This window comes from Talpa occidentalis, unplaced genomic scaffold (assembly GCF_014898055.3).
Source record: "Talpa occidentalis isolate TD23 unplaced genomic scaffold, MPIMG_talOcc4v2.1 talOcc4.5, whole genome shotgun sequence".
NCBI classification, from domain to species: domain Eukaryota; kingdom Metazoa; phylum Chordata; class Mammalia; order Eulipotyphla; family Talpidae; genus Talpa; species Talpa occidentalis.
Window position 1 is genome coordinate 46,020,284 of NW_023604861.1, and position 26,838 is coordinate 46,047,121.

A 26,838-nucleotide genomic window follows, 5' to 3' on the forward strand; every position below is an offset into this window, starting at 1 on the left:
TTACAAATTCAAAAACATCAGTTCAAGGCAATTCAACAAAGTTGTACTGTGAATTGTCCAGAATTCACAAAGCAAAATGGAGACAATCCCATGTATCCATGTTCCTGAATGACTTTGCAGAAGCAAGATCCCTATGGGAACCTGCATAATCTGACCTGGGAATCACCAAAATAGTGTAATACTCAGAGCTGGTTATAAATGGAGATTCTTCAGGAACTTGCAGTGACATTCCTGGCTCTTCTCTGGTAGTCAAAGCATACCCAGCAGTGGCAGATATAGGGGACTAGGACAGTGTTCTTAAAGTTGTTGGTTTCAGAACACTTACCACTTAAGAATTATTAAGGACGAGTAGGAACTTTTGTTTATGTGGGTTTTATCTATCAATATTTACCATAGTGAAAATGAAAATGAAAATGTTTAGGAATAGTAGTTAATTTATATAAAACTAATGAAAATAACATAGAGCATCTTATCACAAATTACTATATTTCCCCCCCAAAACGGTGAGCAGTGTAGTATCACTTTACATTTCTTGCAATATCCTCAATGTCTAACTCAGTTGAAGATAACTACACACATATCTGCAACTGCACTGAATCTACTGCCATTTGCTATTTGGTTGAAGTAGATGAAGAAAATCCATCATCACTTAGATGTTATAAAAGAGAGGTGTATTTTAATAATCTTTTTGGGTAGGTAATTGTGGTTATTCTCATGTGATACTACATCAATACTCAACCAGTGGCAGTATTTTAAATAGTGGATTGTGAAATCTGAACCTGTATCAGTGAGGTTTTCATACTATTACATTAAAATTAATTGATCTTGGCCTCCCTGGTGGTGCAAGGGGTTAAGCATTGCACTATGAAGCAATCCGCAGCCTCTGTAGCATGAGTTCGATCCCCAGCCAGCCAGGGAGCAACCCACATGGCGCAGCAGACTTCTCCTGCCTCGCCCGTTGCTCCCCTCAGCAGTGTATTTCAGTAGATCTACCTGTTCTGCTCCCCACTCTTGTCTCTGGTGAATTCTCTCACCCTCCCGCACATCTGGCCTGTACCCCAGCTCTTGTATGCTTAAATAAATAAATCTTTAAGAAAATTAATTGATCTTTCTTAAATTTCAGATGATCTTTTCCCATTCTTTGTTTTGTAACATTATTTATTGGTCATTTGAAAGATGTGTTTCTTGCAGTTATACAGATAATCCAAATGTTGACACATTTAATTAAACAGTATTAGACAAATCATGTTTATTCATGTTACCAACAATCTCATAAGAAAAGCATCTAAGGTCTAGGAAGCTGTCAAACTCACAGTGGTGAATATTGTTTTCTAGAGTGCTGAGCTTTAATTTAAAAGCTCACATTTTCATTGGCAACAAACGCTGTCAGTTAAACAACTGACAACTTCTTCCTTGAAGAAGCAGTAGTCTGGTTTAGTTCATTTTTCAAAAAATGTCTGCCAAATACCTGATTCTGAATCACCGTATTTGCTATCTGTGCTCTTCCAGACAAAAACAACATTTAAAGGGAAACGGTGATGGTTAGTTCAGCTTTAAATTCAATCAATAGGATGTGTGCTCTACCTATAGATGAGGGTTGTACTGGTTATAACACAAATGTCTCAGGCATACTTCTCATCACATACAATTATTAAAAAAGCTGTGTACTCAAAGATGGACATTCAATAAAATTAATGATATTTACTGCCTTGATATTTTTTAGTGAACTGACTTTTGTTTTTGTTGTGTTTTTTTTTTTTTCCACTCAACTGTGAGTGCATGGTGGTTAAAAAAAAAAATCAGTGAAACTGCTGCCACCGTGTAGATTTATGGTAAGACATTAGGTTGTTTTTCCGATTAATGCATTTGCACCATCAGAGAAATGTCAATGCAGTGAAAAAGGTAAAAAAAGAATGTCTTAGCATTATTACAAAAATAGTTTTGACTTTATACATCCCTTGCAAAGGTCTCAGAGACCAGACCTCAAGAACACCTGGACAATGAGAAGAGGCGCTGTAAGGGGCAGGGGAAATGTTATGCTTTGTCCCTACTAAGTGCCAGTGCAACATAAAGGACAAAAGATATTCCACATTTGTTATCTCATGTACTACTATAAATGAAACCTCTTAAACAAGTATTTGTCTCTTCATTATCAGGACAAAGAAACAGGTTTATAGGAAGTGATAGAACACAGAGTTGGAACAAAATCTGACTCCAAAACACAGTTTTCCTCTTCCTGGTAGTATAAGGTATCTTCTTTCTTACTGGCTTTGACATAGGACCCTTCTAGCAGATAAGCCATGTCTCCATTCTATCTTCTAACATGTTTCCATATCTCTGCAGGCCTTTGCCTCTGTCAGTGAAATTTTTCTACAGCCAGTTATTGAAATCAAAGGTGACAAAAATATGGCAGATATCTGCAGAGATCTGCAGATCTCTTTTCCTCAGTAATCTACCATTGGGCCCTAGTAATCTTTAATTGTTGGTCAGCATCAACTCGGACTCAGAAACGTCTCAACTTAGGTACAGTCACCTTATCACAAGCCTAGTTAGGCCTCACTGTTTTGAGATAGAGAATCAAATTTCGGAAGAGTGCAATCTTTGCCTTGCCTAATTAAAAATATGGATTTTTATCTTGTTCATTTTTTTCTGCTTCTCAGAATCTTAAATGAAAATTTTGATGGAAAAATCATTTTTGTAATTGTTCTTCACTATATGCTTTTCAATTATTCATAGTATTTCTACCCTTGTTACTTTAGCTATCATTATGGTGACATTTTCCCCATAGACAAGAATTCTCATTATTTACTTTTATACTAGACACTCTTAATCAGTTCTTATTGAAATTGTTCTCCTGCCAATTTAACAAGACAAAGGGCAAATTAAATAGAACATATTGAAACTCAGCGTTCCCAACTAGGGCCTCACACATAAAGGACAGATCCACATTTCCCCCAGCTTGGAAAATTTGTTCTTCTGAAATTGAAACTACCACTGTATCCCAAAAACCAAACCAAGCCTAAGTAAGCTTTACTAAAATCTCTTCACAATAGAACACACAAAATGGAATTACAGATGAGAATTTAGCCTAATCACCAAAAGTTATGGGTTTACTTCAGTATTTTACTCAAGCTTAGTGCTTCATTTTAATAAATCACATTCCTGTTTGTTTTTTACCTTATTTTTTTTTTTTTTAAAGATTTTTTTATTTATTTATTTTTACAAGCACTGGGTACAGTCAGAAGCGCGGGAGGGTGAGAGAATTCACCAGAGCCAGAGCGGGGAGCAGAGCAGGAAGAAGGACCGAAGCACACTGCTGAGGGGAGCAGCAGGCGGCAGGAGAGGTCTGCGCGCCATGTGGGACCCTCCTCCGGTGGCCGGGGAGCGGCCGGGGATCGAACCGGCGCTTCAGAGACTGCGGGCAGCTTCGCAACCCAGCGCTCAACCGCTGCGCCACCAGGGAGGCCCTGTTTTTTACCTTATTTTTATTTTTATTTTATTATTTATTTTTTTTTAAAAAAGATTTATTTATTTATGCATACAAGAGCTGGGGTATAGGCCAGAGATGCGGGAGGTGAGAGGACTCACCAGAGACAGAGTAGGGAACAGAACAGGCAGACAGACTCAAATACACTGCTGAGGGGAGCAGTGGGTGAGTCAGGAGAGGTCTGCTGCGCCATGTGGGTTGTTCCCTGGCCGCTGGGGATCGAACTCATGCCGCAGAGGCTGTGGATTGCTTCATAGTGCGGTGCTTAACCCCTTGTGCCACCAGGGAGGTCCTTATTTTTTATTTTTTTAAAGAGTGACTCGAGCATTTATTTTATTTTTTAAAGATTTATTTATTTATGCATACAAGAGCTGGGGTGTAGGCCAGAGGTGCAGAGGTGGGGAGGGGGATGAGAGGATTCACCAGAGACAGAGTGGGGAGCAGAACAGGCAGACTGACTGAAATACACTGTTGAGGGGAGCAGTGAGCGAGACAGGAGAGGTCTGCTGTGCCACAAGGGGTCAGCTCTCTGGCCAGGGATTGAGCTCAGAACTCATGCTGCATTAGCTGTAGATAGCTTCATACTGCTGACGCTTACCCCCTTATGCCACCAGGGAGGTCCCTTGACCTTATTTTTAAAGCTATTGGATGACTTTCATTTCTCTAAGTTTTCAAAGTTGTTACCCATTTCTATACTTTTGAAAGGTTAAAATACTTTCAGCTTAAAATACCCTATTTGTTATCCGCTGAAAGTGTTAACTCTTTCATCAAGTTAAATCTCCTCTGTGAAACTTCCTTTTTTTTTGTCCAGGGAGAATTATTTCTCCCACACTGTTCTTTAGTCTAGGTGTGGTGAGTGGCTTTATTCCCAGAACTCCTGCACTGCTCATATTCAGTGTCCTTTACTTACCGTTTAGCATATTGTAATATACTCACCTTTTTCTTCCACCAAAATGTTTGTGGAGTTCTTGAGGGCAAGGATCATGTTTTATTCATTTATATGGTTTCATCACTCAGTACTTCCTGATTTAATCCAAATGCTTATAAATATTGAATGAATTTTGAGTTTTCCTACTTTCTACTTTTAATTTACTTCCTATTTCTTTTCAATTTTTGATGCTCTTCTTATTCTACTTACACTAATGATTTCAAACTAGAGACAATTGACTATTTAAGACTCAAAAAACCACTCTGGTTTTAAAACCTGTGTGATGGAGCTATTGACACAAACCTATTTTAAAAGCTTGTAGTAAAAACAAATTCCTTCCTCTCTTCAAAGGAAATGTTAAATAAATAAAAATGGAGGTTCACTTTGGATAATCATTTGGCAATTTTATATGCAGTCAGACATATATCTACCTTATGATCAAGCAATGCTAATCCTAGGTATTTACCCAAAAGAAATGAAAACATTTACCATAATAAAGATTTAGTTATTTATGCATACAAGAACTGGGGTATAGGACAGAAGTACGGAGGGGTGAGAGGATTCACCAGAGACAGAGTGGGGAACAGAACAGGTAGACTAACTGAAATACACTGCTGAGGGGAGCAGTGGGCGGGACAGGAGAGGTCTGCTGCACCATGTGGGTTGCCCCATGGCTGGCCTGGGATGGAACTTGTGCTGCGGAGGCTGTGGATAGCTTCACAGTGCTGTGCTTAACCCCCTGCTCCACTAGGGAGGCCCCATTTACCATAATATTTATGGCAGCTTTATTCATAGTAGTGCAAACTTGTAAGTAAACCAAATTTCCATCAAGAGGAAAATGTATAAATTGTGGTATGACAAGCAGTGAAATTGAAACAGTAATCAAAACCCTTCCCAAAAACAAAAGCCCAGGACCAGATGGATTTACAAATGAATTCTACCAAACGCCATAAATGAACTTGTGCCTATCCTGCACAAACTCTTTCAAAAAATTGAGAAGGAAGGGGCAATACCAAACACATTTTATGAAGCCAACATTACACTAATACTAAAACCGAACAAGGACATCACAAAAAAAGAAAACTACAGGTCAACATCTGTAATGAACACCGATGCAAAAATCCTCAACAAAATACCAGCCAACAGAATCCAACAATGCATCAATAAGATAATTCACTGTGACCAAGTAGGATTTATGCCAGGGACACAAGGATGGTTCAACATCCAAAAATCAATAAATGTAATCCAACACACCAACAAAAAGAAAAATAAAACCATATGATCATATCAATTGATGCTGAGAAAGCATTCAACAAAAGTCACCATCCATTCATGACAAAGGCCCTCAAAATTCTCGGGATAGGAGGAATATACCTCAACATAATAAAGGCCATATATGACAATCATATAGCCAATATCATCCTCAATGGTGAAAAGCTGAAAGCCTTTCCCTTAAGGTCTGAAACAAGACAAGGATGTCCACTTGCATCACTGCTTTTCAATATAAATTGTGTTATGAAAGGAAGAGTAATATGAGATAGCTGAAATGGAGTAATTATTAATTATAAACTACTGAAAATTAAGCAAGAGGAAGAATACAGAAGTCAAAGGGGTTAAGGCTTACAGTAATGAGGAGTCAATATATTAAAGAAAATTGTGAAGACTGAATCTTAATTACACCTTGAGTTCTTGAGGAAGGTAGTTAAGATCTATGGTCACAGAATGCAAAATTCAAAATTTTGGAGCTCATATATATTTTATAAATTATAAGTTCCAGATATATCAGGAGAATGAGCAAAGAAATGACTACTTTCACTACACATGTACCAATATGTAAGTAAGATACATTTTAAAATTCTATGTGTATCAATTGTGACGCTATATTTACTGCACACCGTCCTCTTCTGCCTCTTATTTCTGGGTTCAGTCTTGATTTACTGAATAATAATACTCCATCCTATGAATATCCCCTTGTATTGATTCTTTATTTATATTTCTAATTTGTTTTGCTTCCACTCAGTATCGTTATGTATATCCTTGCTAACATATGGGATCTTCCGAAAGATACATATTTAGGAGCGGCACGGTGGGAGTTGGTATTTCAAATGTTCAGTTTTATTAGATTTTGGCAAATTGCTTTCTAAAGTGGTGTAACAAGCACTGCCAGCAGATATGTAATATTTGGGTGCGTAGGGGAGAAAACTTTTGAAAGACGTACAAACATGATGATGTGCTTGCTTTATAACAGTCTGCCTCGAGTGCCCAATAACCATCTCCGAAATCAATCACTTACAACTAGTGTCACTCTCCGATGTCAGAGGAAAACCCTCCGGCTACTACGCGGGGCCGCGCACACGCCCGCGCTTCCGGCCGAGGGTCTGACGCAGGGACTGACGTAGCACGCTCGGGACGACGGCGCCCTGGTTGACGTTTTTGAAGGCCCCTTTGTTGGCTGTCTGGCAAGATCCAAAAGACATCGTGGGCTAGTCGATGGATACTTTTTCTCAAAGACGGAAAATATCTTCACGGCCTCTCCTTGTTCTGCGGTGTAACCCTTTAGCCCCCCCAAAACAATCGCTTTCGACTGGCGTTTCTTTCAGGCAGTACGATGGGCAGCCCTCAGGGCCTTCTAAGACGCCCGCCACGGCCCCACCTCCTTCCTTTCGGCCGGAACCGCCATCTTCCAGGTAGGGCCTTCGCGTGGCTCCCGGGTGCCCTGGGCCCAAAAACTTGAATTCCAATCCTGTGGCCACTGAGCCAGTGCACTGGGGCCCCAGAGAGTCTGTGTAACTTGCGTGAGGCCCGTTGGCCTGCACGGTGAGGTTAAGTGCATCCTGGGCCTGGAGCAGCGTGCGCCGCCCTGGGCCTGTGCTGGGGGCTGGGGCTGAGCCCTGGATTGCGGTGTCGCGGCCCCACAGGGGAGTAGCCTCGAGAAAAACTCGCCCGAGCCACTGGAGTGGGGCGGTCATGGTCAATCTGGAAAGGAATTTGGTTTTTCTATAGTTTCACAGCCTCATACCCGGTGTCCTGGTCCCTCGGAATAATTCAATGAGGCCGCATGGCCTGTTGACTTTCCAACTCTCCTCAATGTGGCTTTTTACCGCTAATGTAAAACTTCAGTTGATGCCGGCTCGGGACTTTGGGGTAGTAGGGAGTGTCTGAAGACCAGACGACATATTTTACCTCCAGATAAATATACGTGTGTATGTGTGGCAGAGAGAAAAAGCACGCGCAGGTCGTGGTGGGAGAATTTGGTCAATGAATCCGGATCTTAATTTTATTGCACCCTATAGTGGATCCCGTTTTTGATACTATTGTAAATTAAAAGCACGGTAGTTACCCTAATCCACGCGGTTTTACTTTCTATGGGTCCATTTATCCAGAGTCAGCCGTACTGGGGAAATAGTACTTGCAATATTTTGAGAGATTGCGATCCCTTTAAATTACGGTGTATTGTTGTAATTGTTCTCTGCTGTCATTTTGCATAAACTATCATATATGGGGGGGGAACTATAGTGTTGGTATGAGCGGTTTCAGGCATCCATTGTTGCGGGGATGGGTCATGGACATAGCTCCCACACCTAAGGGGAGAGGGAACTACTGTGTTTTTAAAAACTCCATTAAACTGTATGTGTATGGAGTCATATTGTAATGCCGATGTCTTACTAGGAAAATGGGTCTAGTGAGAGAAGCAGGGCTCTGGAATCCGAAATTACTCACATTTCCGTTACTAATTCTGTCACTTGACCTGCAGAGACTGTCCTTGTAGAGATTTGGGAGATTAAAATAGGTTACCTGACACTTAATGGTTTATTTTATTATATTTTATTTTTAAGTAAAGGGTGCATTTGTTGTAACAGTCATTCTGCGTTGGTTAGATGAAACACTTGTGTTAGATGAAAAAGGTATTTCTGATGGAGTTACTGTAGGGACTGTTAATTAGAGACCGAGTTAACTTACTTAGGACACTGTCTGCAAAGTAAGACTGATGAAAGTGCATTTTGTTTTGTGGTAGAATTGCCCGCCATGGTTATTGAATGACTTGAACGCATCAAAACCATTGTTTTGCCCTTTTGGCGAAAAGGGTGAAATCTCAATTCTGAATGTCTTAGGTGAATACTTAGGTAATAATTACCATTTCTACTTACTTTCAAACACTTGTGGTAATTGCCCAGTGCTTTGTTTGCATTGCCTCAGTTTATCCGTGTAGGTATTAGCCCCATTTTTACCGTTGAGGATGGAGGTTTAAATGTAGTCTTCTATCTAGTAAAGAGCAAAACCAAATTACAGATTTTGACAAAAAAATATTTATAAAGCCTGCCTTTCCCTTTCTTCCATACATGCATTTCTATGTAAACAATGGTGTAAATGGAAATAAGTGAATTTGGACATTTTTGACATTTAAATTTTGGTGCATAGGAGTTTTAATGTAAATTTGGGCAGTTTTAGCTAAGATCTTGTTAAAATGGTGTTTTTTTAAAATATACCCTTTATAAGAAAATGATTGGTATACCTACTTTTTATTACATTGTTCCCTAATACTGACATTGCTGCTGGAAGGCAAGTATTTGAATTTGTAAGATTTGGTTATAGTGGTAAATAAAAATTTTGCAGTTGTAGTTGACTGTCTAATACTTTCTATTTTCAGTAAGTCGCCAAAATGACTAACACAAAGGGAAAGAGAAGAGGGACCCGCTATATGTTCTCTAGGCCTTTTAGAAAACATGGTAAGTACATTTACCTTTCTTGAGAATAAGCATGGTATCATGTTTTATTAATACATATATTGTATTTCTTATAATGTGGTCTTAATAAATGTCATTAATTAGGTGTCTAGCTAAACTTGTTATAAATAAAAATCATAACTGTTACATAGTGGTTTCTTAAATTACAAGCTACATAGATTTAAAAAATACATTGTCAAAGGTGGCATTTTGTAATCTGGTAATGTTACACATTTTACTTTAGACTTTAATCTGGTTACTGACTATGCTATTTTCCCTCCCACTAGGAGTTGTTCCTTTGGCCACATACATGCGAATCTATAAGAAAGGTGATATTGTTGACATCAAGGTAAATGACAAAATTGGGGAAATAACGTGTAGAATAACACAAGTTGGAGAGGTTAACTTTGATGTGATGGCTTGAAAGCTTTTTTTGTGACCAATATTTAAATGTGTCCTGGCACTCCAGAGCTTAATGATGATTGTCTTTTTGATTGCATGTAAAGCAACGTGAAAAATACATTTCACCGGCTCTGAAAGCTTTGAGGTGCCCTTTAAAAGAAAAAAATCCTAGAATATCTTTGTAAGTCAGCTTTAAAAGGAAGGGAAGTTACTGGCATAACATTTACCTCTTCTTTTAACAGGGGATGGGCACTGTTCAAAAAGGAATGCCCCACAAATGTTACCATGGCAAAACCGGAAGAGTCTATAATGTTACCCAGCATGCAGTTGGCATTGTTGTAAACAAGCAAGTAAAGTAAGTAATGTTACAGTTTTTTTATGGCTAGTTAGTATTCCCTTGCACCCCCTTTTCACTTTGCCAGTTGGACTTATGTCTTTATTGGCCATTCAAGTGGGGCAAAGGAGTATCCTTTTAAAACTCAAGCAAACTGGGTGTTTGTCTTGTAGCCTGTCAGAGGAAACATGTTGAGGTAGGCTTACAGGACAGTTTATGGGATTTAGTATTCAGTAATTCTAGTTTTCAGAGTACAAAATATTTAATAAGTCAAGATTTTAGTAGTGTTTTGGTTACCTTGCTTGGTATTTCAGGATAGGTTACCTAATCAAAAGAGTTTAAAAGTGGGGATTTTTGCCTTAAGACCCCTTCCAGTAAGATTAATAAACGATTGCCAATTAACCATCACCTTGTTGCTCCATCTATGGATAAAGGTTCATGGTTTATTTAATAAATGAAACTGCTAAAATTCTGTATTTCAGTTATCTTTTTTAATGTAGATATAATTGATACAGCCTATTAGTTTTAGGTACACAGCATAGTGACTAGATAATTTGTATATATTACCTAATGATCAACACAATAAGTCCGGTTAACTTTTTTACCCATACAGTTAGAATACTTTTCTTTTAGTGATAAGGATTTTTAAGATCTATTCCCTTAGCATTTGAAATATGCGATGGGTGTTATATGTTTGCCTCGTGGTAGAAGTAGTTGCCAGTGTTTCCCTTCAGTCACCCTTCTGTACTAGAATTTTGTGTCTTTTGACTTTAAGCCACTTCACTTGTTCTTCATCTATCCCTTCCACCAGTCTGTTCTGGATTATGAAGCATTTATAAGAATTTCTTTTCTCTCCAGGGGCAAGATTCTTGCAAAGAGAATTAATGTTCGTATTGAGCACATTAAGCACTCTAAGAGCCGAGATAGCTTCCTGAAACGTGTGAAAGAAAATGATCAGAAGAAAAAGGAAGCCAAAGAGAAGGGTACTTGGGTTCAGCTGAAGCGCCAGGTGAGTTCTTGACTATTTCTTGATTTTTAAGTTTTTGGTAGTGATAATTTTCTTTTAAGTTAAAGAATGGCTTATTTCATTGGTTCTGATAGCACTATGGAATTGAAGTGTAATGTTTATAGTAGCGTACTTGAAGTGTGATAATTATTCCCTTTTTTTCCTCCTCAACAGCCTGCTCCACCTAGAGAAGCACACTTTGTGAGAACCAATGGGAAGGAGCCTGAGCTGCTAGAACCTATTCCCTATGAATTCATGGCATGATAGGTGTGCAAAAAGAAATAAAAGAGCTCTGGACTACAAAAATGTTTCACCTAATTGAGTAGAAGTGTGGTGTCCCCTCTCTAAAAAATATTTAAAGCAAACTTTTTAATTATATCGTAATTCATTGGATGGTGTCTTTATTAAAATTTAGTGGGTTTTTTGTTTGTTTTTTTTTTTTTTTTTAAAGATTTATCCATTTATGCATACAAGAGCTGGGGTACAGACCAGAGGTGTAGGGGTGAGATGATTCACCAGAGACAGAGTGGGTAAAAGAACAGGCAGATTGACCGAAGTACACTGCTGAGGGGAGCATTCAAGAACTGGAATGTAGTACAAGGTGCAAGGGGTGAGAGACAAGAGTGGGGAGCAGAACAGGTAGATCTACTGAAATACACTGCTGAGGGGAGCAGTGGGTGAGTCAGGAGAGGTCTGCTGCACCATGTGGGTTTGCTCCCTGGCTGGTCGGGGGATCGAACTTAGGCATCAGAGGCTGCGGACAGCTTCATAGGTTGCATCTTAACACATTGCGCCACCAGGGAAGCCCTAAAATTTAGTGTTCGCTGAAAGATGATTGTTTATTGTACAACAAGGAATATACTTGGTTAGAAAACGGCCATGTGGGTTAACTCATGATGAGTATAGCTTAATAGTGCCAAGACTTAACCCTTTGCACCATCAGGGAGACCCCATCAGTGGGAACATTTTTTTTTTTTTAAGATTTATTTATTTATACAAGCACTGGGTACAGTCAGAAGCGTGGGAGGGTGAGAGAATTCACCAGAGCCAGAGTGGGGAGCAGAGCAGGCAGAAGGACTGAAGTACACTGCTGAGGGGAGCAGCGGGCAGCAGGAGAGGTCTGCGCGCCATGCGGGACCCTTGAACCGGCGCTGCAGAGGCTTCTGGCAGCCTCGCAACCCAACGCTCAACCGCTGCGCCACCGGGGAGGCCCATCAGTGGGAACATTTTAAAGCTGCTTTGTGATGTTGGAATATATTTGGTTATTTGTTACTAACTCAGTATTTTACTTGGATATGACAAAAAACTCAAATTCAGCCAGTTAATGGCCTTCATTAGTTTCTCTAATTGTTATGTTCATAGGTCTGCTTTGGAATCCAGCAAACCTGGTTTTGAATCTGTTAGGCAAGTTGCTTGGTTGTGAATAGTAAGCAGCACTTATAGCTGTTGTTGAGATGAAAAGTACAGGAGTGAGAATGCAGCCCAAGATACTGGATTGTGATTCTGCCTTTTTTTAAAGATTGATTTATGCATTCAAGAACTAGGGTGTAGTAAAAGGTGCAAGGGGTGAGAGAATTCACCAGAGACAAGAGTGGGGAGCAGAACAGGTAGATCTACTGAAATAAACTGCTGAGGAGAGCAGTTGGCAAGACAGGAGCGCTCTGTCGTGCCATGTGAGTTAGCTACCTGGCCAGCCTGGGATTGGATTGAACTTGTGCTGCAGTGGCTGGCTTGACAGTGCTGAGACTTTAACCCCTGCACCATTAGGGAACCCCTGTGATTCTTTTTCAAACAGCAAAGTGTGAGGAACACTGGCCATCTTACAAAACCCCTAATGGCACAGGCACAGGGAAGATGCTCTCCTGTATGCTTTGCTGTCCTGGCAAAAATAGAATTTATAGAAATCGTTTGAATTGGGAAAGAAATGCAATGGTATACGTATTACAATCTATCAGGGTTGTACAGTCTACAATGAGGTGATCATTCACCTCCTTAGTGAAGATGCAGTTAGATTTTTTCTTCTTGAGAAGAGGTTAAGAGAACTAGTTCTTGGGAGATGAATAAGGCATAGTTTGAAGATCTTGAGAGCAGACACCATACCCTGTTCTTGTATGCTCCTAGCATTGACCCTATAGCACATAATAGGAGTGACCTTAACAGTCAGGTTTCAAAGCCTGCAGATAAATTCCTTAGGGTGGCATTCATTGTCCTCCAGTCTAGTCACTCACATTGTTATATACCATGTCTTTTTAAGGCTATTGAATCCTTGCCATATACTCTCTAGCTTCATGAGTATGTTCATACTGTATCCTCAGCTTGATAGGCCTACCTTTACACCTATCATACTGCACATGCTCAGTGACCATATAAGGTCATTTCTCCCAGAAGTTCTCTCTGATGACACCACTCCCCACATACCCTAACCACCACCACCAGTCAGATTTAATTCTGCCCATTGCAGCTCTGTACCCTTGACCTACTTTGTCACTCCATTTTCATGACCAGAGTGTTCATGCTCTCCACATTGGGGGTGGGGAGGAATCCTAGCATTTTAAATCATAGGGGTCAGTATATCCACTGATCACCTTGACTTTGGATAAGTTTTAGTGTTTCTCTAATCCTAAATTTGAAGTGTCTTACCCATTTCACAGTATTAAAGACTAAGATTTGGGGGGGTAAAGTTAATTTACAAAAGATTTAATTCGGGGGTAGGCAGGAATATCTTCGTTGTCCTCTCAGCAACATAATAGAAATTTGTTCTTTGTATTTGCACGTAGAGATTTACAGAGAACAGATTTTTCAATAATTTTGATGGTTGAATGGAAATAAAGTAGGGACCTGATAAGAGGACAGAGGCATAATTCCTTTTCTGGGGAGTACCTAAAGGCAAGAGTCTCTGCATCTCCAATAAGCTCAAAATTCAAAGATTTACAATAGGAAAGGTAGTTGATACAGGGTGGTGGGAATAACATTCTTGATCTAGAAGAGGACTCGACCAAATTTTGTCAGGGCTAGAAATCAAGCTTATTTGGTTGGTAAAGAATAAGATAACTTCCCAAACCTGGAATTGCATATTATTAAATTCTGTCCTTCATACTTGTTCTAAACACCCACGTATTTGTGTATCTGTATCTGTGCCTACGCATTCCTATTATCTGTAAAAACCACTTCAGCATGACTATTCTATTGGTTGCACCACAATTTTACATAACCCTGGACACAAAAGAAATCCAAAAATGAAATGGAACACAAGCAGCCACAATTTTGGCAGGCTATTTATAATTTTATAATTCAGTAACATGTCTGCATGAAAAGGTCATAAATTACTTACTGTATTTACAAATGCAGTGGGCTTCCAAGGAGGTTGGAGTAATATTTTGAGCTCTGAGCAAAGGTGCAATGTAAATACAACTTGGAACATAATTATCACCTGACAGAAAAGTCCTAGGACTCATAATTGATTATTGGATAACCTTAAAAGAATGACTATTCCTGACAGGGAATGACATGGAGAGATAAGCCCTGCATTCAGCCAAGCAAGGACTCCCTTTCCCCTTGATAGTTCTGCGTTTTACTCCAGGGAAAGTGTTCATTGCAGACGCAACTGACTGCTGTGTAACGATGACCCCCTCTTCTATTTCTTGATTTTTAATAAGGTAGCAACATGTCTAGGTTCTAGGTATTTGCATCCTCTGCTAGATTATTTTCATGCTCTCCTAATTTAACCAATTCTGGCCATTGAGATGTAAGAGAAAGTGCTTGGTTCTGAGAATTACTTGATTTCATAATAAAAAGATAGGAAGAGGCCTCCCTGGTGGTGCAAGGGGTTAAGTCTCAGCATATGAAGCTATCACAGCCACTACAGCACAGAGTTCAACCCCAGGCCAGGGAGGTGACCCACATGGCACAGCAGGCCTCTCCTGTCTCAACCGATGCTCCTCTCAGCAGTGTATTTCGGTCAATCTACCTGTTCTGCTCCCCACTCTGTCTCTGGTGAACCCTCTCACCCCCCACTTCTCTGGCCTGCACTCCAGCTCTTGTATACATAAATAAATCTTTAAAAATAAATACAAATGGAAGAGAGTCCCTCACTTCCTGCTTAGGATAAGGACTTGATATTTGGCGAATAGGAGCCATAATTATTGGGTCTAAGAAGAGACCAAGAGAATCTGACAGACATCCCAGAATCCTTTCATTGAACTGCTCAAAGACCTCTGGACCCTAAGAGTTTGAAGGTGGTTCTATAAACGGTAACTCTTCATGGTGCCTTTTCCAAATCAGGGAGCTAGGTGCTCTGCTTCAAGCCTTTCCAGTTATATAGTTGACAGAAAGGAATTGCCTTGATAGCCAAGTCAGTACAACTGCAATAAAGCAGTTCATCTCAGGATATTCTTGGAACACTTCTGAGAAAAGACTGCTGTAAAAACCAAGGTATTGGGATAATGGCTACACACATGCCTTGTCGTTTTCAGTTCACATGGTGAAGATACCATTTATTCCAAAAATCAGTGAACAAACATTAAAGACCTTGGAAGTCCCAGGATCACTATGTGCTGAGTGGTATGATAGAGTCCCTGCCCTCCTGGAGGCAGACATGAACCAATCTACCAGAAAGTAATGACAGTTGAGACACGTGCTGCCAGGGGTGCTCTGAGAATAACTGGGAGGTTGGGGTGGGGATGGCAGCTTCCAGTCTACTTCAGGATTTTTCCTTTGAGAAGTGAAGTGTAGGGTTCAAGAGGAGACTCCAAATCTGTAAGCAGTAAAAATAATGGAAGTTGGTGATTATTGATATGGAAATAAAAGTGGCTGGGCTCAGGTCACTGGCAAGTGCTGCTGGGTTGAGGGAGACACATTCATTAGTGTGGTAGACTGCGAAAATGGATCCCATTCTTTTTTCTGCATCCCGGCCCTTTGAAATGTGACTTTGTAGACTCACCAAGAATAGAAAGTATTTCCCCACCCCTTGAATTTGGGCTGGCATTGTGACTTACTTTGGCTAAGATAATGTAGCAGAGATGATGTGTTCCACCTTGGAACCTATATCTCAAGAAGTCTTTGCCATTTCCACTCTCTTGGAACCCTGTTCAGCTACCAAGAGAACAGGCCCTTGGCCAGAGTGCTGGTAAGGAGAGACAGGTGCCTCAGTCACCACCCTTTCCTCCCATCCTGGCTGCCAGCCAGTCGCCAGCATTCCTCAACCCTTCTGCAAATGCCTGAAAGAGCCCAACCAAGATCAGCTGAGCCTGGCCTGGATTAGTATAACCGCTCAATGACCTATAGACTTGTGAGCAGCTATGAGGGATTGTTGTTTTAAGCCACTAAGTTTTGTGGGGTTTGTCACGCAGCAAAAGTTGACTAATAGAGAAAGAAATGTTAAGGATTAATTGGACATAGGAGATGGGAATACAGGTAGCCAGATGCATGAAGCTCTTTGAACCTGCAAGGATAAATCCCAAATTTTTTGCCTTACCATGGTGGGCTCCCCAAACCCAAGAACTAGACCATCTCTCTTGTGTTTTCTTTTACTATCCCTGTAACCTCCCCCCACCCACCTGCCTTGAGCTACATATTGTAAGTATGTATGGTACTTAAATAATGCAGCAAATGCAGGAGTCTGGTGCTTAGGACAGTATTACCTGGAGAATTAGTCCAGAGTCAGAGCTTCTAGCAGATGGAATGCTTGTTGAGTGTTCAGCGATGAGTAAATTCTACCAGCACCTGTAGACCAGCACCTGCAGTTTGGAGGCTGAGCTGCAACCAATTGCTGCCGCCGAGGGGCCTTCAAGTGTCTGGAGTAAGGCCACAAGGACTGCAGTTCCCTTATACTGTGACTAATCCAGGCCTCTTTCCCCTATCTCCCTTTCCCCCCCATTTAGTCACCCCTAAGCCGTTCTGAAAATACAAAGGGCAACATTTGACAAGAATCTATCCCTACCGTTGCAGTAACATCCAACTGATGGCAACTTTTCCTCTTGCTTTTCTCCCCCTGCTCCTGCCACCAACCTCGGGTTTACCCACCGGTCTGGTGACAGCCTAATGACTGTCATGCTCTCAGGATGGTGGCCGTATTTCCAGGGGTGGGCGGGGGCCGGAGCCTGGCTGGTGCCCGCTGGGCACGTCAGGCAGCTAGGTGCGCAAGCCGCGGTGACGGTTCTTTGCCCTCCGGCTCCCGCCCGCTTCCTGCTGCTCGGGAAGGGGCGGGGAAGAGGAGGAGCCGACAACACCCGCCGCGCCCCCTGGAGCGCGAAGCCCTTTAAAAGCAGCCGGCTTCGCCCGCTCCGCCGGCCTCTCCGGTGCCGCTGACTCGGGTACCCGGGCTCCCTGCTGGCGGGCGGGTCTCGAGGAGACGCGGCCCCAGCCCCAGAGGCTCGCACCCTCCGCCTGCGCGCGCTCCATGAGGTCACCCACCATGTCCGGGCACTTTCTGCTCGCGCCCATCCCCGAGTCCTCCTCCGATTATCTTCTCCCGAAGGACATCAAGCTAGCGGTGCTGGGCGCCGGCCGCGTGGGCAAGAGCGGTGAGTGCGGCAGGAAGCGATCAGACCCCGCAAGTCAAGCCACGTGCGGGTGGGGGATGAACCAGAGGTCTGGGTGGAGGGAGGGGGTTAGGGCGCCGGGAGGAACCTGGACTTTTTGCCCTTGTCCCGGACTCTCCCCCGCGCGCCTGCTTTTGCGGCTGCCTCTCTGGGGCATTTATTTATGGAGTCTCGCTCGAGGTGGCACCTGTTGGGGCATGTGGACTGTACGACCTCTAGTCGCACCCACCACAACATCCGCGGGTGGCCACGGCGCCCGCACCCTTGGTGTTGCAGAGCCTTAGTATGCAGGCGGTGTCCGCGCTTCTGCGAACCATCACTCCCTCTATTTTCCCAAGAATGTCCTCGTGGCGCCAGCAGGTCCTAGTCCTCGAGTTCATTTTCTTATTTCCCTTTCAGCAATGATTGTGCGCTTCTTAACCAAGAGATTCATTGGCGATTACGAGCCGAATACAGGTTAGAATCGTTTGATGCTTTTGTGGCTGCATGCTTAGATATTCTTTTTAACTGATGAGGGTGTGGTAATGCAAACTTTCCTCTCTCCAGGCAAGTTGTATTCACGACTTGTCTATGTAGAGGGAGACCAGCTATCGCTCCAGATCCAGGATACTCCGGGGGGCATCCAGGTAAGGTTTGCTAGGAGCAAACATCTCCCATTTCCCGCCCCCTCCTCCCCGCCACACCAAGGGTCTCAGAGCGTGAGATAGAGGTCTAAATAGCCTGTTAGGAGTGGGCTGTCTCCAGGTTGGGCGTTAAAAACCCACTAAGCAGGGTTTTGTTGTTGTTGTTATTGTTCAGCTTCTCTTTGCAATCCTAACCCAGGAATCACTCTTCAACTTTTTTAGAGCTTGGCTGTGGAGCCATTACACAGCCGTGGGGTGGGATTCTGGAGTGGTTCTTGGGCCCTAGAAAGGACCACTCAAGTGCTTCTGTTCCTAGCTGACTCCTCCAGCCAGTAATTGCAGTCAGAGAAGCCACTGGCAAGCAGTGAGGAATATAACTTGATTAACAAGTCACTAATTGCTCTCCCTTCTGCGGTGCACTGAGCTTGTGGAAGAATAGAAAGAAGGAATTGTTTCTGTAACATTCTCAAGAAGGACATGCTAAAAATATTTTTACACTTTTGGGAATATTATATATTTATCTTGGCATATTTTCAAAGTTTTGTTTATTCCGAGTTAGTTCCCTAAAAATTGCGCCATTCTGATTTGAAAGTTCATGTTGAAGTCATGCTTCAGTCAGCCATGGTTCACCCCAGATTACCTGTCAAGGAAGCAGCTTAAACATAACCTATTATTGAGCTAATCAAATTGCCCAGGTGGGGAGCTTGCCTGAGAATTTGCTCTTTGTGTGTCCAAAGCCTCCTTCTGCAGAAGCTGGGTAGATCTGAAAACTATATTCAGTGATTTCTTTTTTTCAAAATTTTTTCAAGGGTGACTTTGATGTTATTTTGAATCATCTCCCACAAAGAGCGTCCTTGATCCAGACTGGTTTTGTTCTTTCTCAGGTCCAGGACAACCTCACGCAGGTAGTTGATTCCCTGTCCAAATGCATGCAGTGGGCAGAAGGCTTTCTGCTGGTGTACTCCATCACAGACTATGACAGCTACCAGTCTATCCGACCCCTTTACCAGCACATCCGGAAAATCCACCCTGACTCTAAGGCCCCTGTCATCATTGTGGGCAACAAGGGGGACCTTCTGCATGCCCGTCAGGTGCAGACACATGATGGCGTGCAACTAGCCAACGAACTGGGCAGCCTGTTCCTGGAAATTTCCACTAGTGAAAACTATGAAGACGTTTGTGATGTCTTTCAGCATCTCTGTAAAGAAGTAAGAAAGCTGCACAGCCTCAGTGGGGAGCGGAGAAGAGCCTCCATCATTCCCCGGCCCCGCTCACCCAACATGCAAGACCTGAAGAGGCGCTTCAAGCAGGCCCTGTCTTCCAAAGCTAAAGCCCCCTCTACTCTTGGCTGAACCTATGTCATAAAAGACTCTCTCCTTTTTATTATGGATCTGTTCAGCTGAAAAGACTGGGGGTCTCCCTTTTTAATCATACATTCAGAGTTTATTTTTATACAGACAATTGGTTTTCAAGTGTATGTGTATATCTGCAAATTCAGTGACTGCTTAGAAGACAGGTAGAGGTTTTTTTTTAATAAAATAATTTTATAAACTGTAACTGCTAGCCACTTTTCCATTAAAGGCAAAATGAAAATGTTGCTTCTTGTTTTTTAAATGTCTTTTTATAGAAATCATACTTGCACCAGAGCCCAGAACCGCTGGGTGCTTGGCCTCAGTATGAACTCAGATTGGTGTCTTGCGTGGGGGTGGGGGTTGATGTAGTGGGAATCTGCCTGGGAGAAAGGAAAGTATGTGGAGGAGGAAAGGGATTTGAATAATTGCAGGATGTCTTTAATTAGGGCACTTTGCCACATGCCTGAAAGTGACACTGTGTGATTTTCAAGGGAAAAGGTTTATTGTTTGTTGATGCTAAAAAATGACGAACGTGAATAGCATTATTATTTATTGGTGCAAACATTATTATTTATTGCCCACTCTACCCTTATTAACAAAAATTTTCCATTATTCTTTAAGTCAGTAAGTACAACCCACCATCCAGGGGTTGCTTAAAAATTTACCTCCCCTCTCTATCACCCTGACCCTCCAATAGAGGATCTGGTCTGTTCCTTCTGCTATTTTTTTCTCTCAAGCAGCACTCTACCCCAAGTTTTACAGTTCTAACTTCGACAACATTCTGAATAAACCTCTGGCTTCTTGGTTTCTCCTTTCTTTACACCAGAACAATCTCACTAAACAACACTAATCATTTTATTTCCACAGCTGAAAATTCTCAGCTGGTTCCCTCATCTACTGAATAAAATATAAATGAAACCTGGCACCAAGATTATTCACACCCTCTCCACTCTCATCATCCCCTCCCAAATTTACACACACACGCAAACACTCACAGCTGATGGTCCACGGACAGAATGGTCTACCTTTCTCAGTACACACCAGGCTCCTTCTTGCCTCCTGCCTTAGTACAAATTATTCCCCAGGTCTTGATGAATTTTTTCTGTTGTCCACCTAAAGGAATCGCTAACCTATCTTTTGAGACACATGCTATTTAGTCACAATCTACTAATTCGGCTTCTAGGGTGCTGTCTCTGAATCTCCCTCTATTCCTGTCGCATTTGTGTTATACCCAACATTGTCATGTAGCTATTTGTTACCCCCATTGGAAGGTGCACAGCTCGGGGGGTAGTAACCGCATTTTATGACTTTGTTTCCCAAGCTTTTAGCCCAGTGCTTGCACATAGAGTGGTAAGTTTTCAGTGGTTGGTGAATAAATGAGTGAATACTCATTTTTGGTGCCAAGGGACAATATGGCAGATTATAATGAATAATGAAACAACTTGTCATTTTTGCACAACAAGGACTGGAGGTACTTTGAGTAGTTAAATGCTCTTTGTTAGTAGTGACAGAGAGAAAAGGGACACACACACACTGCTTCTGGCCATTGCAGATCGCTGCCCTTCCTTCCGAGGACGTCTCTGTCCAGAACTGTGACATTAACAATATCCTTCCCTATCTCTGAGGAGTGTCTACTTATGTGAAACACTGTGAAGGATTAAGAAAATGAGGCGATTCATGTCTAAAGGATTGTCCAAGTAATTAATGAAAAATGTTGTGTTTTCTCCTTGCTCCTCTGCATACATTTAGAATAAGAGGAGTTCTTCCAGTCACCCAGCATCCCAGCTTTTCCCCATATATCTTAATACTGGAGGTGTAGATACTAGAACAATAACTAGGTCTCTCAGTCATGGGCAAGCTGCAGCTTGCCCAAAATGCCAACCTGTGCCAGAGGTTCCTTTGTCCTCAAGGAGTTAAGTCAAAAGCTGTGGGAAAAAGTTAAATCACAATGGAAAATCTTAACAATACAAGATATGTCCCAAGGCAGCTTCTGATGAAGTTCCAAGTGAGTGAATGGTAAGCACAGGAAGTACCCAAGAGCTCAGACTATGGACCAGAGGGGTCAAAAGATGAGTCAGAGGCCATTTCCAAAGGGAGTAACAGTCTCTAGGGGCTTCTGCAGCTGGAGGCCAAGCAGAAAGCACTCTACACTGTGTTCTTCCTGTCCCCAGCATCACAAATAACCCAACTCCAGGACCTCCTGACTTTATTGTCTGGTCCCCAGGACTTACCCATCAAGGGACCTGCACCCTGGTTTCCAGAGACCTCAATGCCCATTGTCTTTCCTGGGCCTCCTGTTGATGGCAGGGGAGTCTTTTGTTGGGGGGGGGTGCTTGAGGGACATGTGGAAGATTCCTAGAATAGCAGCAGCCCTAGAGATGGAAGAGGAGAGTGTGGGGCCGCCAGGAGGCTCTAGAGCAGGGCGTGGTCAGGTCTGCGTATAGGGAAGAAGATCTGAGTGAGGACTTGGGGCTTGATAGAATGCCCAGGAAGTTGAACTCAAGCTGAACTCTGAACCAGCCTCCTTTCTCTCGGAAATGGGGAGGGCAGAGCATTGGGCACCCTGGCTGTTGTGATTTTTGCCAAAGAGGGCAGAACTCCTGAAACACTGGGCAGAATGTTGAAAACTCGAGTGGGTTTGAAGAGGATAATGTACATCTTTTTGCTCAGTAGTTTTACCTCTGAGGTGTCATCCTCATCATAGGATGAGGATTTGCTTTCGTCCTCATGAGGGTGCATCCCTCTTCACTTCCCTCCCTCCCCACCCCCCTCTATTGACACACCAGGTCTCCATTGCTACCACTCATCCTCCTGATTGAGGCATAGTTCTAATTATGCTCTAAAATTACAGAACGATTTAATAAATGTGCCTACCAGGGTGGTTCTGAAGAAATGGATGAAATCCAAATGACTAAATTGCATATCCTGCAAACATTTTGTGCTTCACAGGCAACTCATAAAATAATGGAAATATAAATCAATTATGACAGAAGGAAATTAATTTGTTTTGTTTGTGTTGAGGCAAAGGATACAACAAAAGTTCTAAAATTTATTAATATCTGTTTAGAGAAATGATTAAAGTAAATAGCTGTGGAAGGCTGCAATGAACAAAAGAAGAAATAGAAAAGACAAGATGACTGTTTAGTCATGAATTTTGGACTAGAATAGCTTTATTGTTCCTTTTATGTGTTGTAATTTCAACTTCTTATTATGCAAAGTTACCAACTCAAATTTGCAATGCAAAGATATTTTGTGTGATTAATGATTTATTCTTAGCATTTAGTCTGTCTCCAAAAGGGGGAATATTTTGAAAGACTTTGTTAAAATTAATCTCAAGCAATTTTGACACTCAATAAAAAAGCTGTGATAAGGGGGAAAAAAATCCAAACAATTATTATCCAAACACCATTAAGTTAACTAGGGCTCCTGGAAAAAACGAACCACTGTAAGCAATGATTAGAACTGTTTTCAGCATAACAGAATAGAAACTTGCCTATTCTATTTTTTTAAGGATTTATTTATTTTAAAATCTATTTATTTTGATGAAGTGCAATTATTTTACATCCTTGTTATTATTTTGACAGTATAGGATTTCTCCCTTTAGGTTGCTGAAGCTTTCCCCCCACTAAAGCTCCCTGAGACTCCAGAAATTCGCCTATTCTAGGCAAAGCATAGACAACCCTCATGTACCTAATCCCAGTTGAAAATCATCTCACCAGGATGCAACAGGTGCTCATTCACCTTCACAGCACCTATGAGAGTATCTGGTACAAAACAGGAACCTCATGGGCCTCCCTGGTGGCCTAAGGGTTAAGTCTCAGCACTATTACCACTAAGGCCAGAGCTCTCCTGTCTCACCCATTGCTCCTATTAGCAGTGTATTTTAATAAATCCAACTTTTCTGCTCCTTACTCTGTTTCTGGTGAGTCCTCTCACCTACCCCTCCCTGCGTACCTCTGGCCTATACCCCCAAAATCAGGAGCCTCAAACATGTTTGCTAAACTGAACCATTCGAGAACTTAGGGCCTCCCTAAAGTTATTTCTGCACAGCTAGTGAGTGCAGTGGGGTAGACTTGTATTCTGGGTTCCGTCTATTAACTGTTCGATAATGACCCAATCCTCTTCTGCAATTGGAAATTGAGTAATTTCCAGAGAAGGGCTACTTGAACAAAATCAGTGTCTTTGCTTTCAATTCTTCTCATATCTTTATGAGAAACCACAAGGGTGATTTGCAGGATTTCAAATCACATTAACTGAGAACCTGCTTCACGCAGAGCTCCACATTGTTATTAACACACTATTAGCAGTTTCCTTCCCAGGAACTCAGTCCAGTGGGGGGTCCCCCAGGCCTTGAGGGTGGAAGATGTAGTCACACTGACTCAAATCTGAGGTTGTTGACAAAAATAGTGTCGAGTGCAGATCACAGAGCCGAGGCACATACTCCAGAGTGCCAGCACACACTTACCAAGAAAGTGACCTTTCTGGCTGTACACAATGCAAAACATCATTTTCTTTGAGCATTATTATTATGTTTGGTTAGGATTAGTGAGTCAAAATTATAAAAATGTTTACTGCCCTTTCTTATTGGCATTTTTATTTAAATTAGAAGAACACTGTTAACTCTAAGGCTTTCTAATATAAGGGCATTTTGCCTGGAGCCACTAACTAGTGCTGAAAAAACAAGCAAGTTCTAGGAACTCCTGTGGATGAGTAGACAGTTCCTAAACAGCTTTAGGGAGGAAGTACAATGTGGGTTCCAGAGTGAGATCTGGGTTCAAATCCCACTTTCCCACTGATAAATGTGAGTGTCCTTAATCTTAAAATGGAGCTAATATTCCCTATCAGGCAGCATAGTTGGCAAAGCCTAACAGATACAAGGTGCTCCATAAGCTGTAGTTCTTATATTTTAAAGGTCCATTGTTGTATTTGGGGAAAGAGTGTTTCTTGATCTTGCTTGAATACTCTAAAAGTTATCATAATCGCTTTCAAAATTGTGATTTTTCTCCACATCTGGGGGAAAGAAGTAACAATACTTAACTACTTATCCTTTACTACATGCATTGGATGAGAGTCTGTGGGTGGGATACAGGGGCAGGGTTTATTAATCAGTGTGCCCCAGGACTCCCTCCCACTGGCTATGTTCTCTTACATTCTTCTTTAACAAGTGCCCTGAGAAGGAGCCTCTATTGCAGGCCCCAGATATTCCTGTGGTTTCTTTTCTCATTACCAGGGGGAGGAGGGAAGACTGAAAGTCAGTGTTTCAGGGGCTGTGATAGTGAATGGCTTACTACGGAGTAGGAAGATGACAGAAGCAGCAATTTGCAACACACATTTGGGAGCTACAAGTACCTTCTTCTTCAACTCAGTCTGGTCCAGGATGTCTCCAGGGCTGTGTGTGTGTGCGTGTGTATGTGAGACTATGATCATGTATGTGTATAGGGAGGAGCATGAGAGAAGAAACAGGTTCAGGGTTAAAAAGAAAGGCCAGTGGATTTCCTTAGATGGGGGAAATGCGAAGATGCTGTTGCAATATTTGAGGGGCCATCACTGGGGGCTAAATGCCAGTCACATCCTTTTTAGGATAACAAGGCTTACAGTAACAACAGCAATTAGCCACTACAATGGGGCTGACAGCAACAACAGCAATTAGCCACTACAATGGCTAAATATGTGCTGTTATTCCATGTATTGTATTAGTCAGGGTTCTTAACCATTACAAGGAATTGACTCACATGATTATGGAAACTGAGACTACCCACTATGTGCAGCTGACAAATTGAAGACATAAGGGCTCTCCCATCTGAAAGTTGGCAGACTCAAGACCCAAGAAGAGTCGATGTTTCAGTTCAACTTCAAAGCCAGCAGACTGATGTCCCAGCTCAACACAGCCAGGCTGGAGCAGTTTCCTCTTACTCTAGGGAGGGCAGATTTTCTAGTCTATTCTGATCTTCAACTGATTGGACAAGGCCCACCTATATTGAGGACAGCAATCAGTTTTACTTGGTTTATTGATTCAGATGTTATATTAGGCAGAAACATCCCCACTGATACATCCAGAAAAATGTTTGACCAACTATGTGGGTGCTCCATGGCCCAGTCAAGTTAACACATAAAATCAGCCAACATATACATTAGGAGTTTTAGGTGTGCTCTTTTACTTAATTCTCCCAACAATCTTACTAGGTAGCTTGTTATTAGCATCACTATTTGACAATAAGGAAAGTGAAACTCAGAAAGGTTAATTAATTTTCTTATGGTCTCTAAGCCAATAAGCGGCATAGTTGAGATTTAAATCCAGGATTTTCTAATTGGAAAGTCATTATACTATATTGTTCCCCATGCCAATTGCCAGAGGTTATCTGGAAGCTGCCACCTTTCTCCTAGTCAACCATTTTGGCCTTGAATGTTGCACAGTGTGCCTGTCACTTGTAAGCAATAGAAAAGACTGCATGATTTACTAGTTTGCTTTTTTTTTAAAGCCTTAATAGCTGGGACTACATCAAATTAGAGAGCTTCTGTACAGCAAAAGAGACAGTAACCAAAACAAAGAGAAACCCCACTGACTGGGAGAAAATTTTTGCACACAACACTAATGATAAAGGGCTGATCACAAAAATCTACAAAGAGCTGATGAGACTCAACAAAAAAATAAATAAATAATCCAGTCAAAAAATGGGCAGAAGAGCTAAAAAGATACTTCCCCAAAGAGGAAATGCAAATGGCCAACAGGCATATGAAAAAATGTTCAGCATCACCTGTAATTAGGGGAATGCAAATCAAAACTACAATGAGATACCATCTTACACCAGTGAGAATGGCACATATTAAAAAAACTAGCTACAACAAATGTTGGCGAGGGTGTGGAGAAAAAGGAACTCTCCTGCACTGCTGATAGGATTGCAAACTGGTCCAACCACTATGGAAAGCTGTGTTGAGATTCATCAACCTGCTAAAGATGGAGCAGAAGCATATGATCCAGCAATTCCACTCCTAGATATTTACCCAAAGGACACAGAAACATTAATTCAAAAGGGCACCTGCACCCCTATGTTTATAGCAGCACTATTTACATTAGCTAAGCTATGGAAACAACCCAAATGCCCAAAAATAGATGACTGGATCAAGAAGATGTGGTACATATACACCATGGAATATTACTCAGTAATCAAAAAAGATAAACTCATGCAATTTGCAGCAACATGGATGGAGCTGGAAGGGATTATGCTCAGCGAAATAAGCCAGAAAGAAAAAGAAAAATACCGGATGGTCTCACTCATAGCAGGAATTTAGAAAACCTAAATAAGGGACCAGGGAAAAGACTAATTTTAATAAAGAAAAAATCAAAATCAACAAGCAACTATAAACCAGAGACACACTATGGGGTGGGGGGGAGCAGAGGAGGGATTAGGGTCAAAATAAAGGAGGTGGGAATTGTATGGGAAC

At 41.8% G+C, this 26,838-nt stretch overlaps 1 protein-coding gene, 1 long non-coding RNA gene and 2 other non-coding genes across 5 annotated transcripts; all 4 read left to right on the forward strand.

Annotated features, from left to right (window-relative positions):
• Positions 1-7,082: 7,082 nt before the first annotated feature.
• LOC129146904 (uncharacterized) lies at positions 7,083-9,176 on the forward strand. 2 transcript variants are annotated; one of them, XR_008554265.1, is made up of 3 exons: positions 7,083-7,102; positions 8,431-8,539; positions 9,064-9,176. It is a non-coding gene; the product is annotated as an uncharacterized LOC129146904 (long non-coding RNA). The 2 variants fall into 2 exon arrangements; XR_008554266.1 differs by lacking the exon at positions 7,083-7,102 and adding an exon at positions 7,110-7,232.
• Positions 9,177-9,608: 432 nt separating this feature from the next.
• Positions 9,609-9,681, forward strand: LOC119260018 (small nucleolar RNA SNORD102). The gene has a single exon (XR_005128658.1). It is a non-coding gene; the product is annotated as a small nucleolar RNA SNORD102 (small nucleolar RNA).
• A 260-nt stretch (positions 9,682-9,941) lies between these two features.
• LOC119260039 (small nucleolar RNA SNORA27) lies at positions 9,942-10,067 on the forward strand. The gene has a single exon (XR_005128679.1). It is a non-coding gene; the product is annotated as a small nucleolar RNA SNORA27 (small nucleolar RNA).
• Positions 10,068-17,187: 7,120 nt separating this feature from the next.
• RASL11A (RAS like family 11 member A) lies at positions 17,188-19,622 on the forward strand. Its single transcript, XM_037528662.1, has 4 exons — positions 17,188-17,402; positions 17,820-17,876; positions 17,967-18,046; positions 18,928-19,622. Exons 1-4 carry the CDS (start codon positions 17,279-17,281, stop codon positions 19,393-19,395), a joined length of 729 nt encoding a protein of 242 aa, XP_037384559.1. The 5' UTR covers positions 17,188-17,278; the 3' UTR covers positions 19,396-19,622.
• Positions 19,623-26,838: the final 7,216 nt, after the last annotated feature.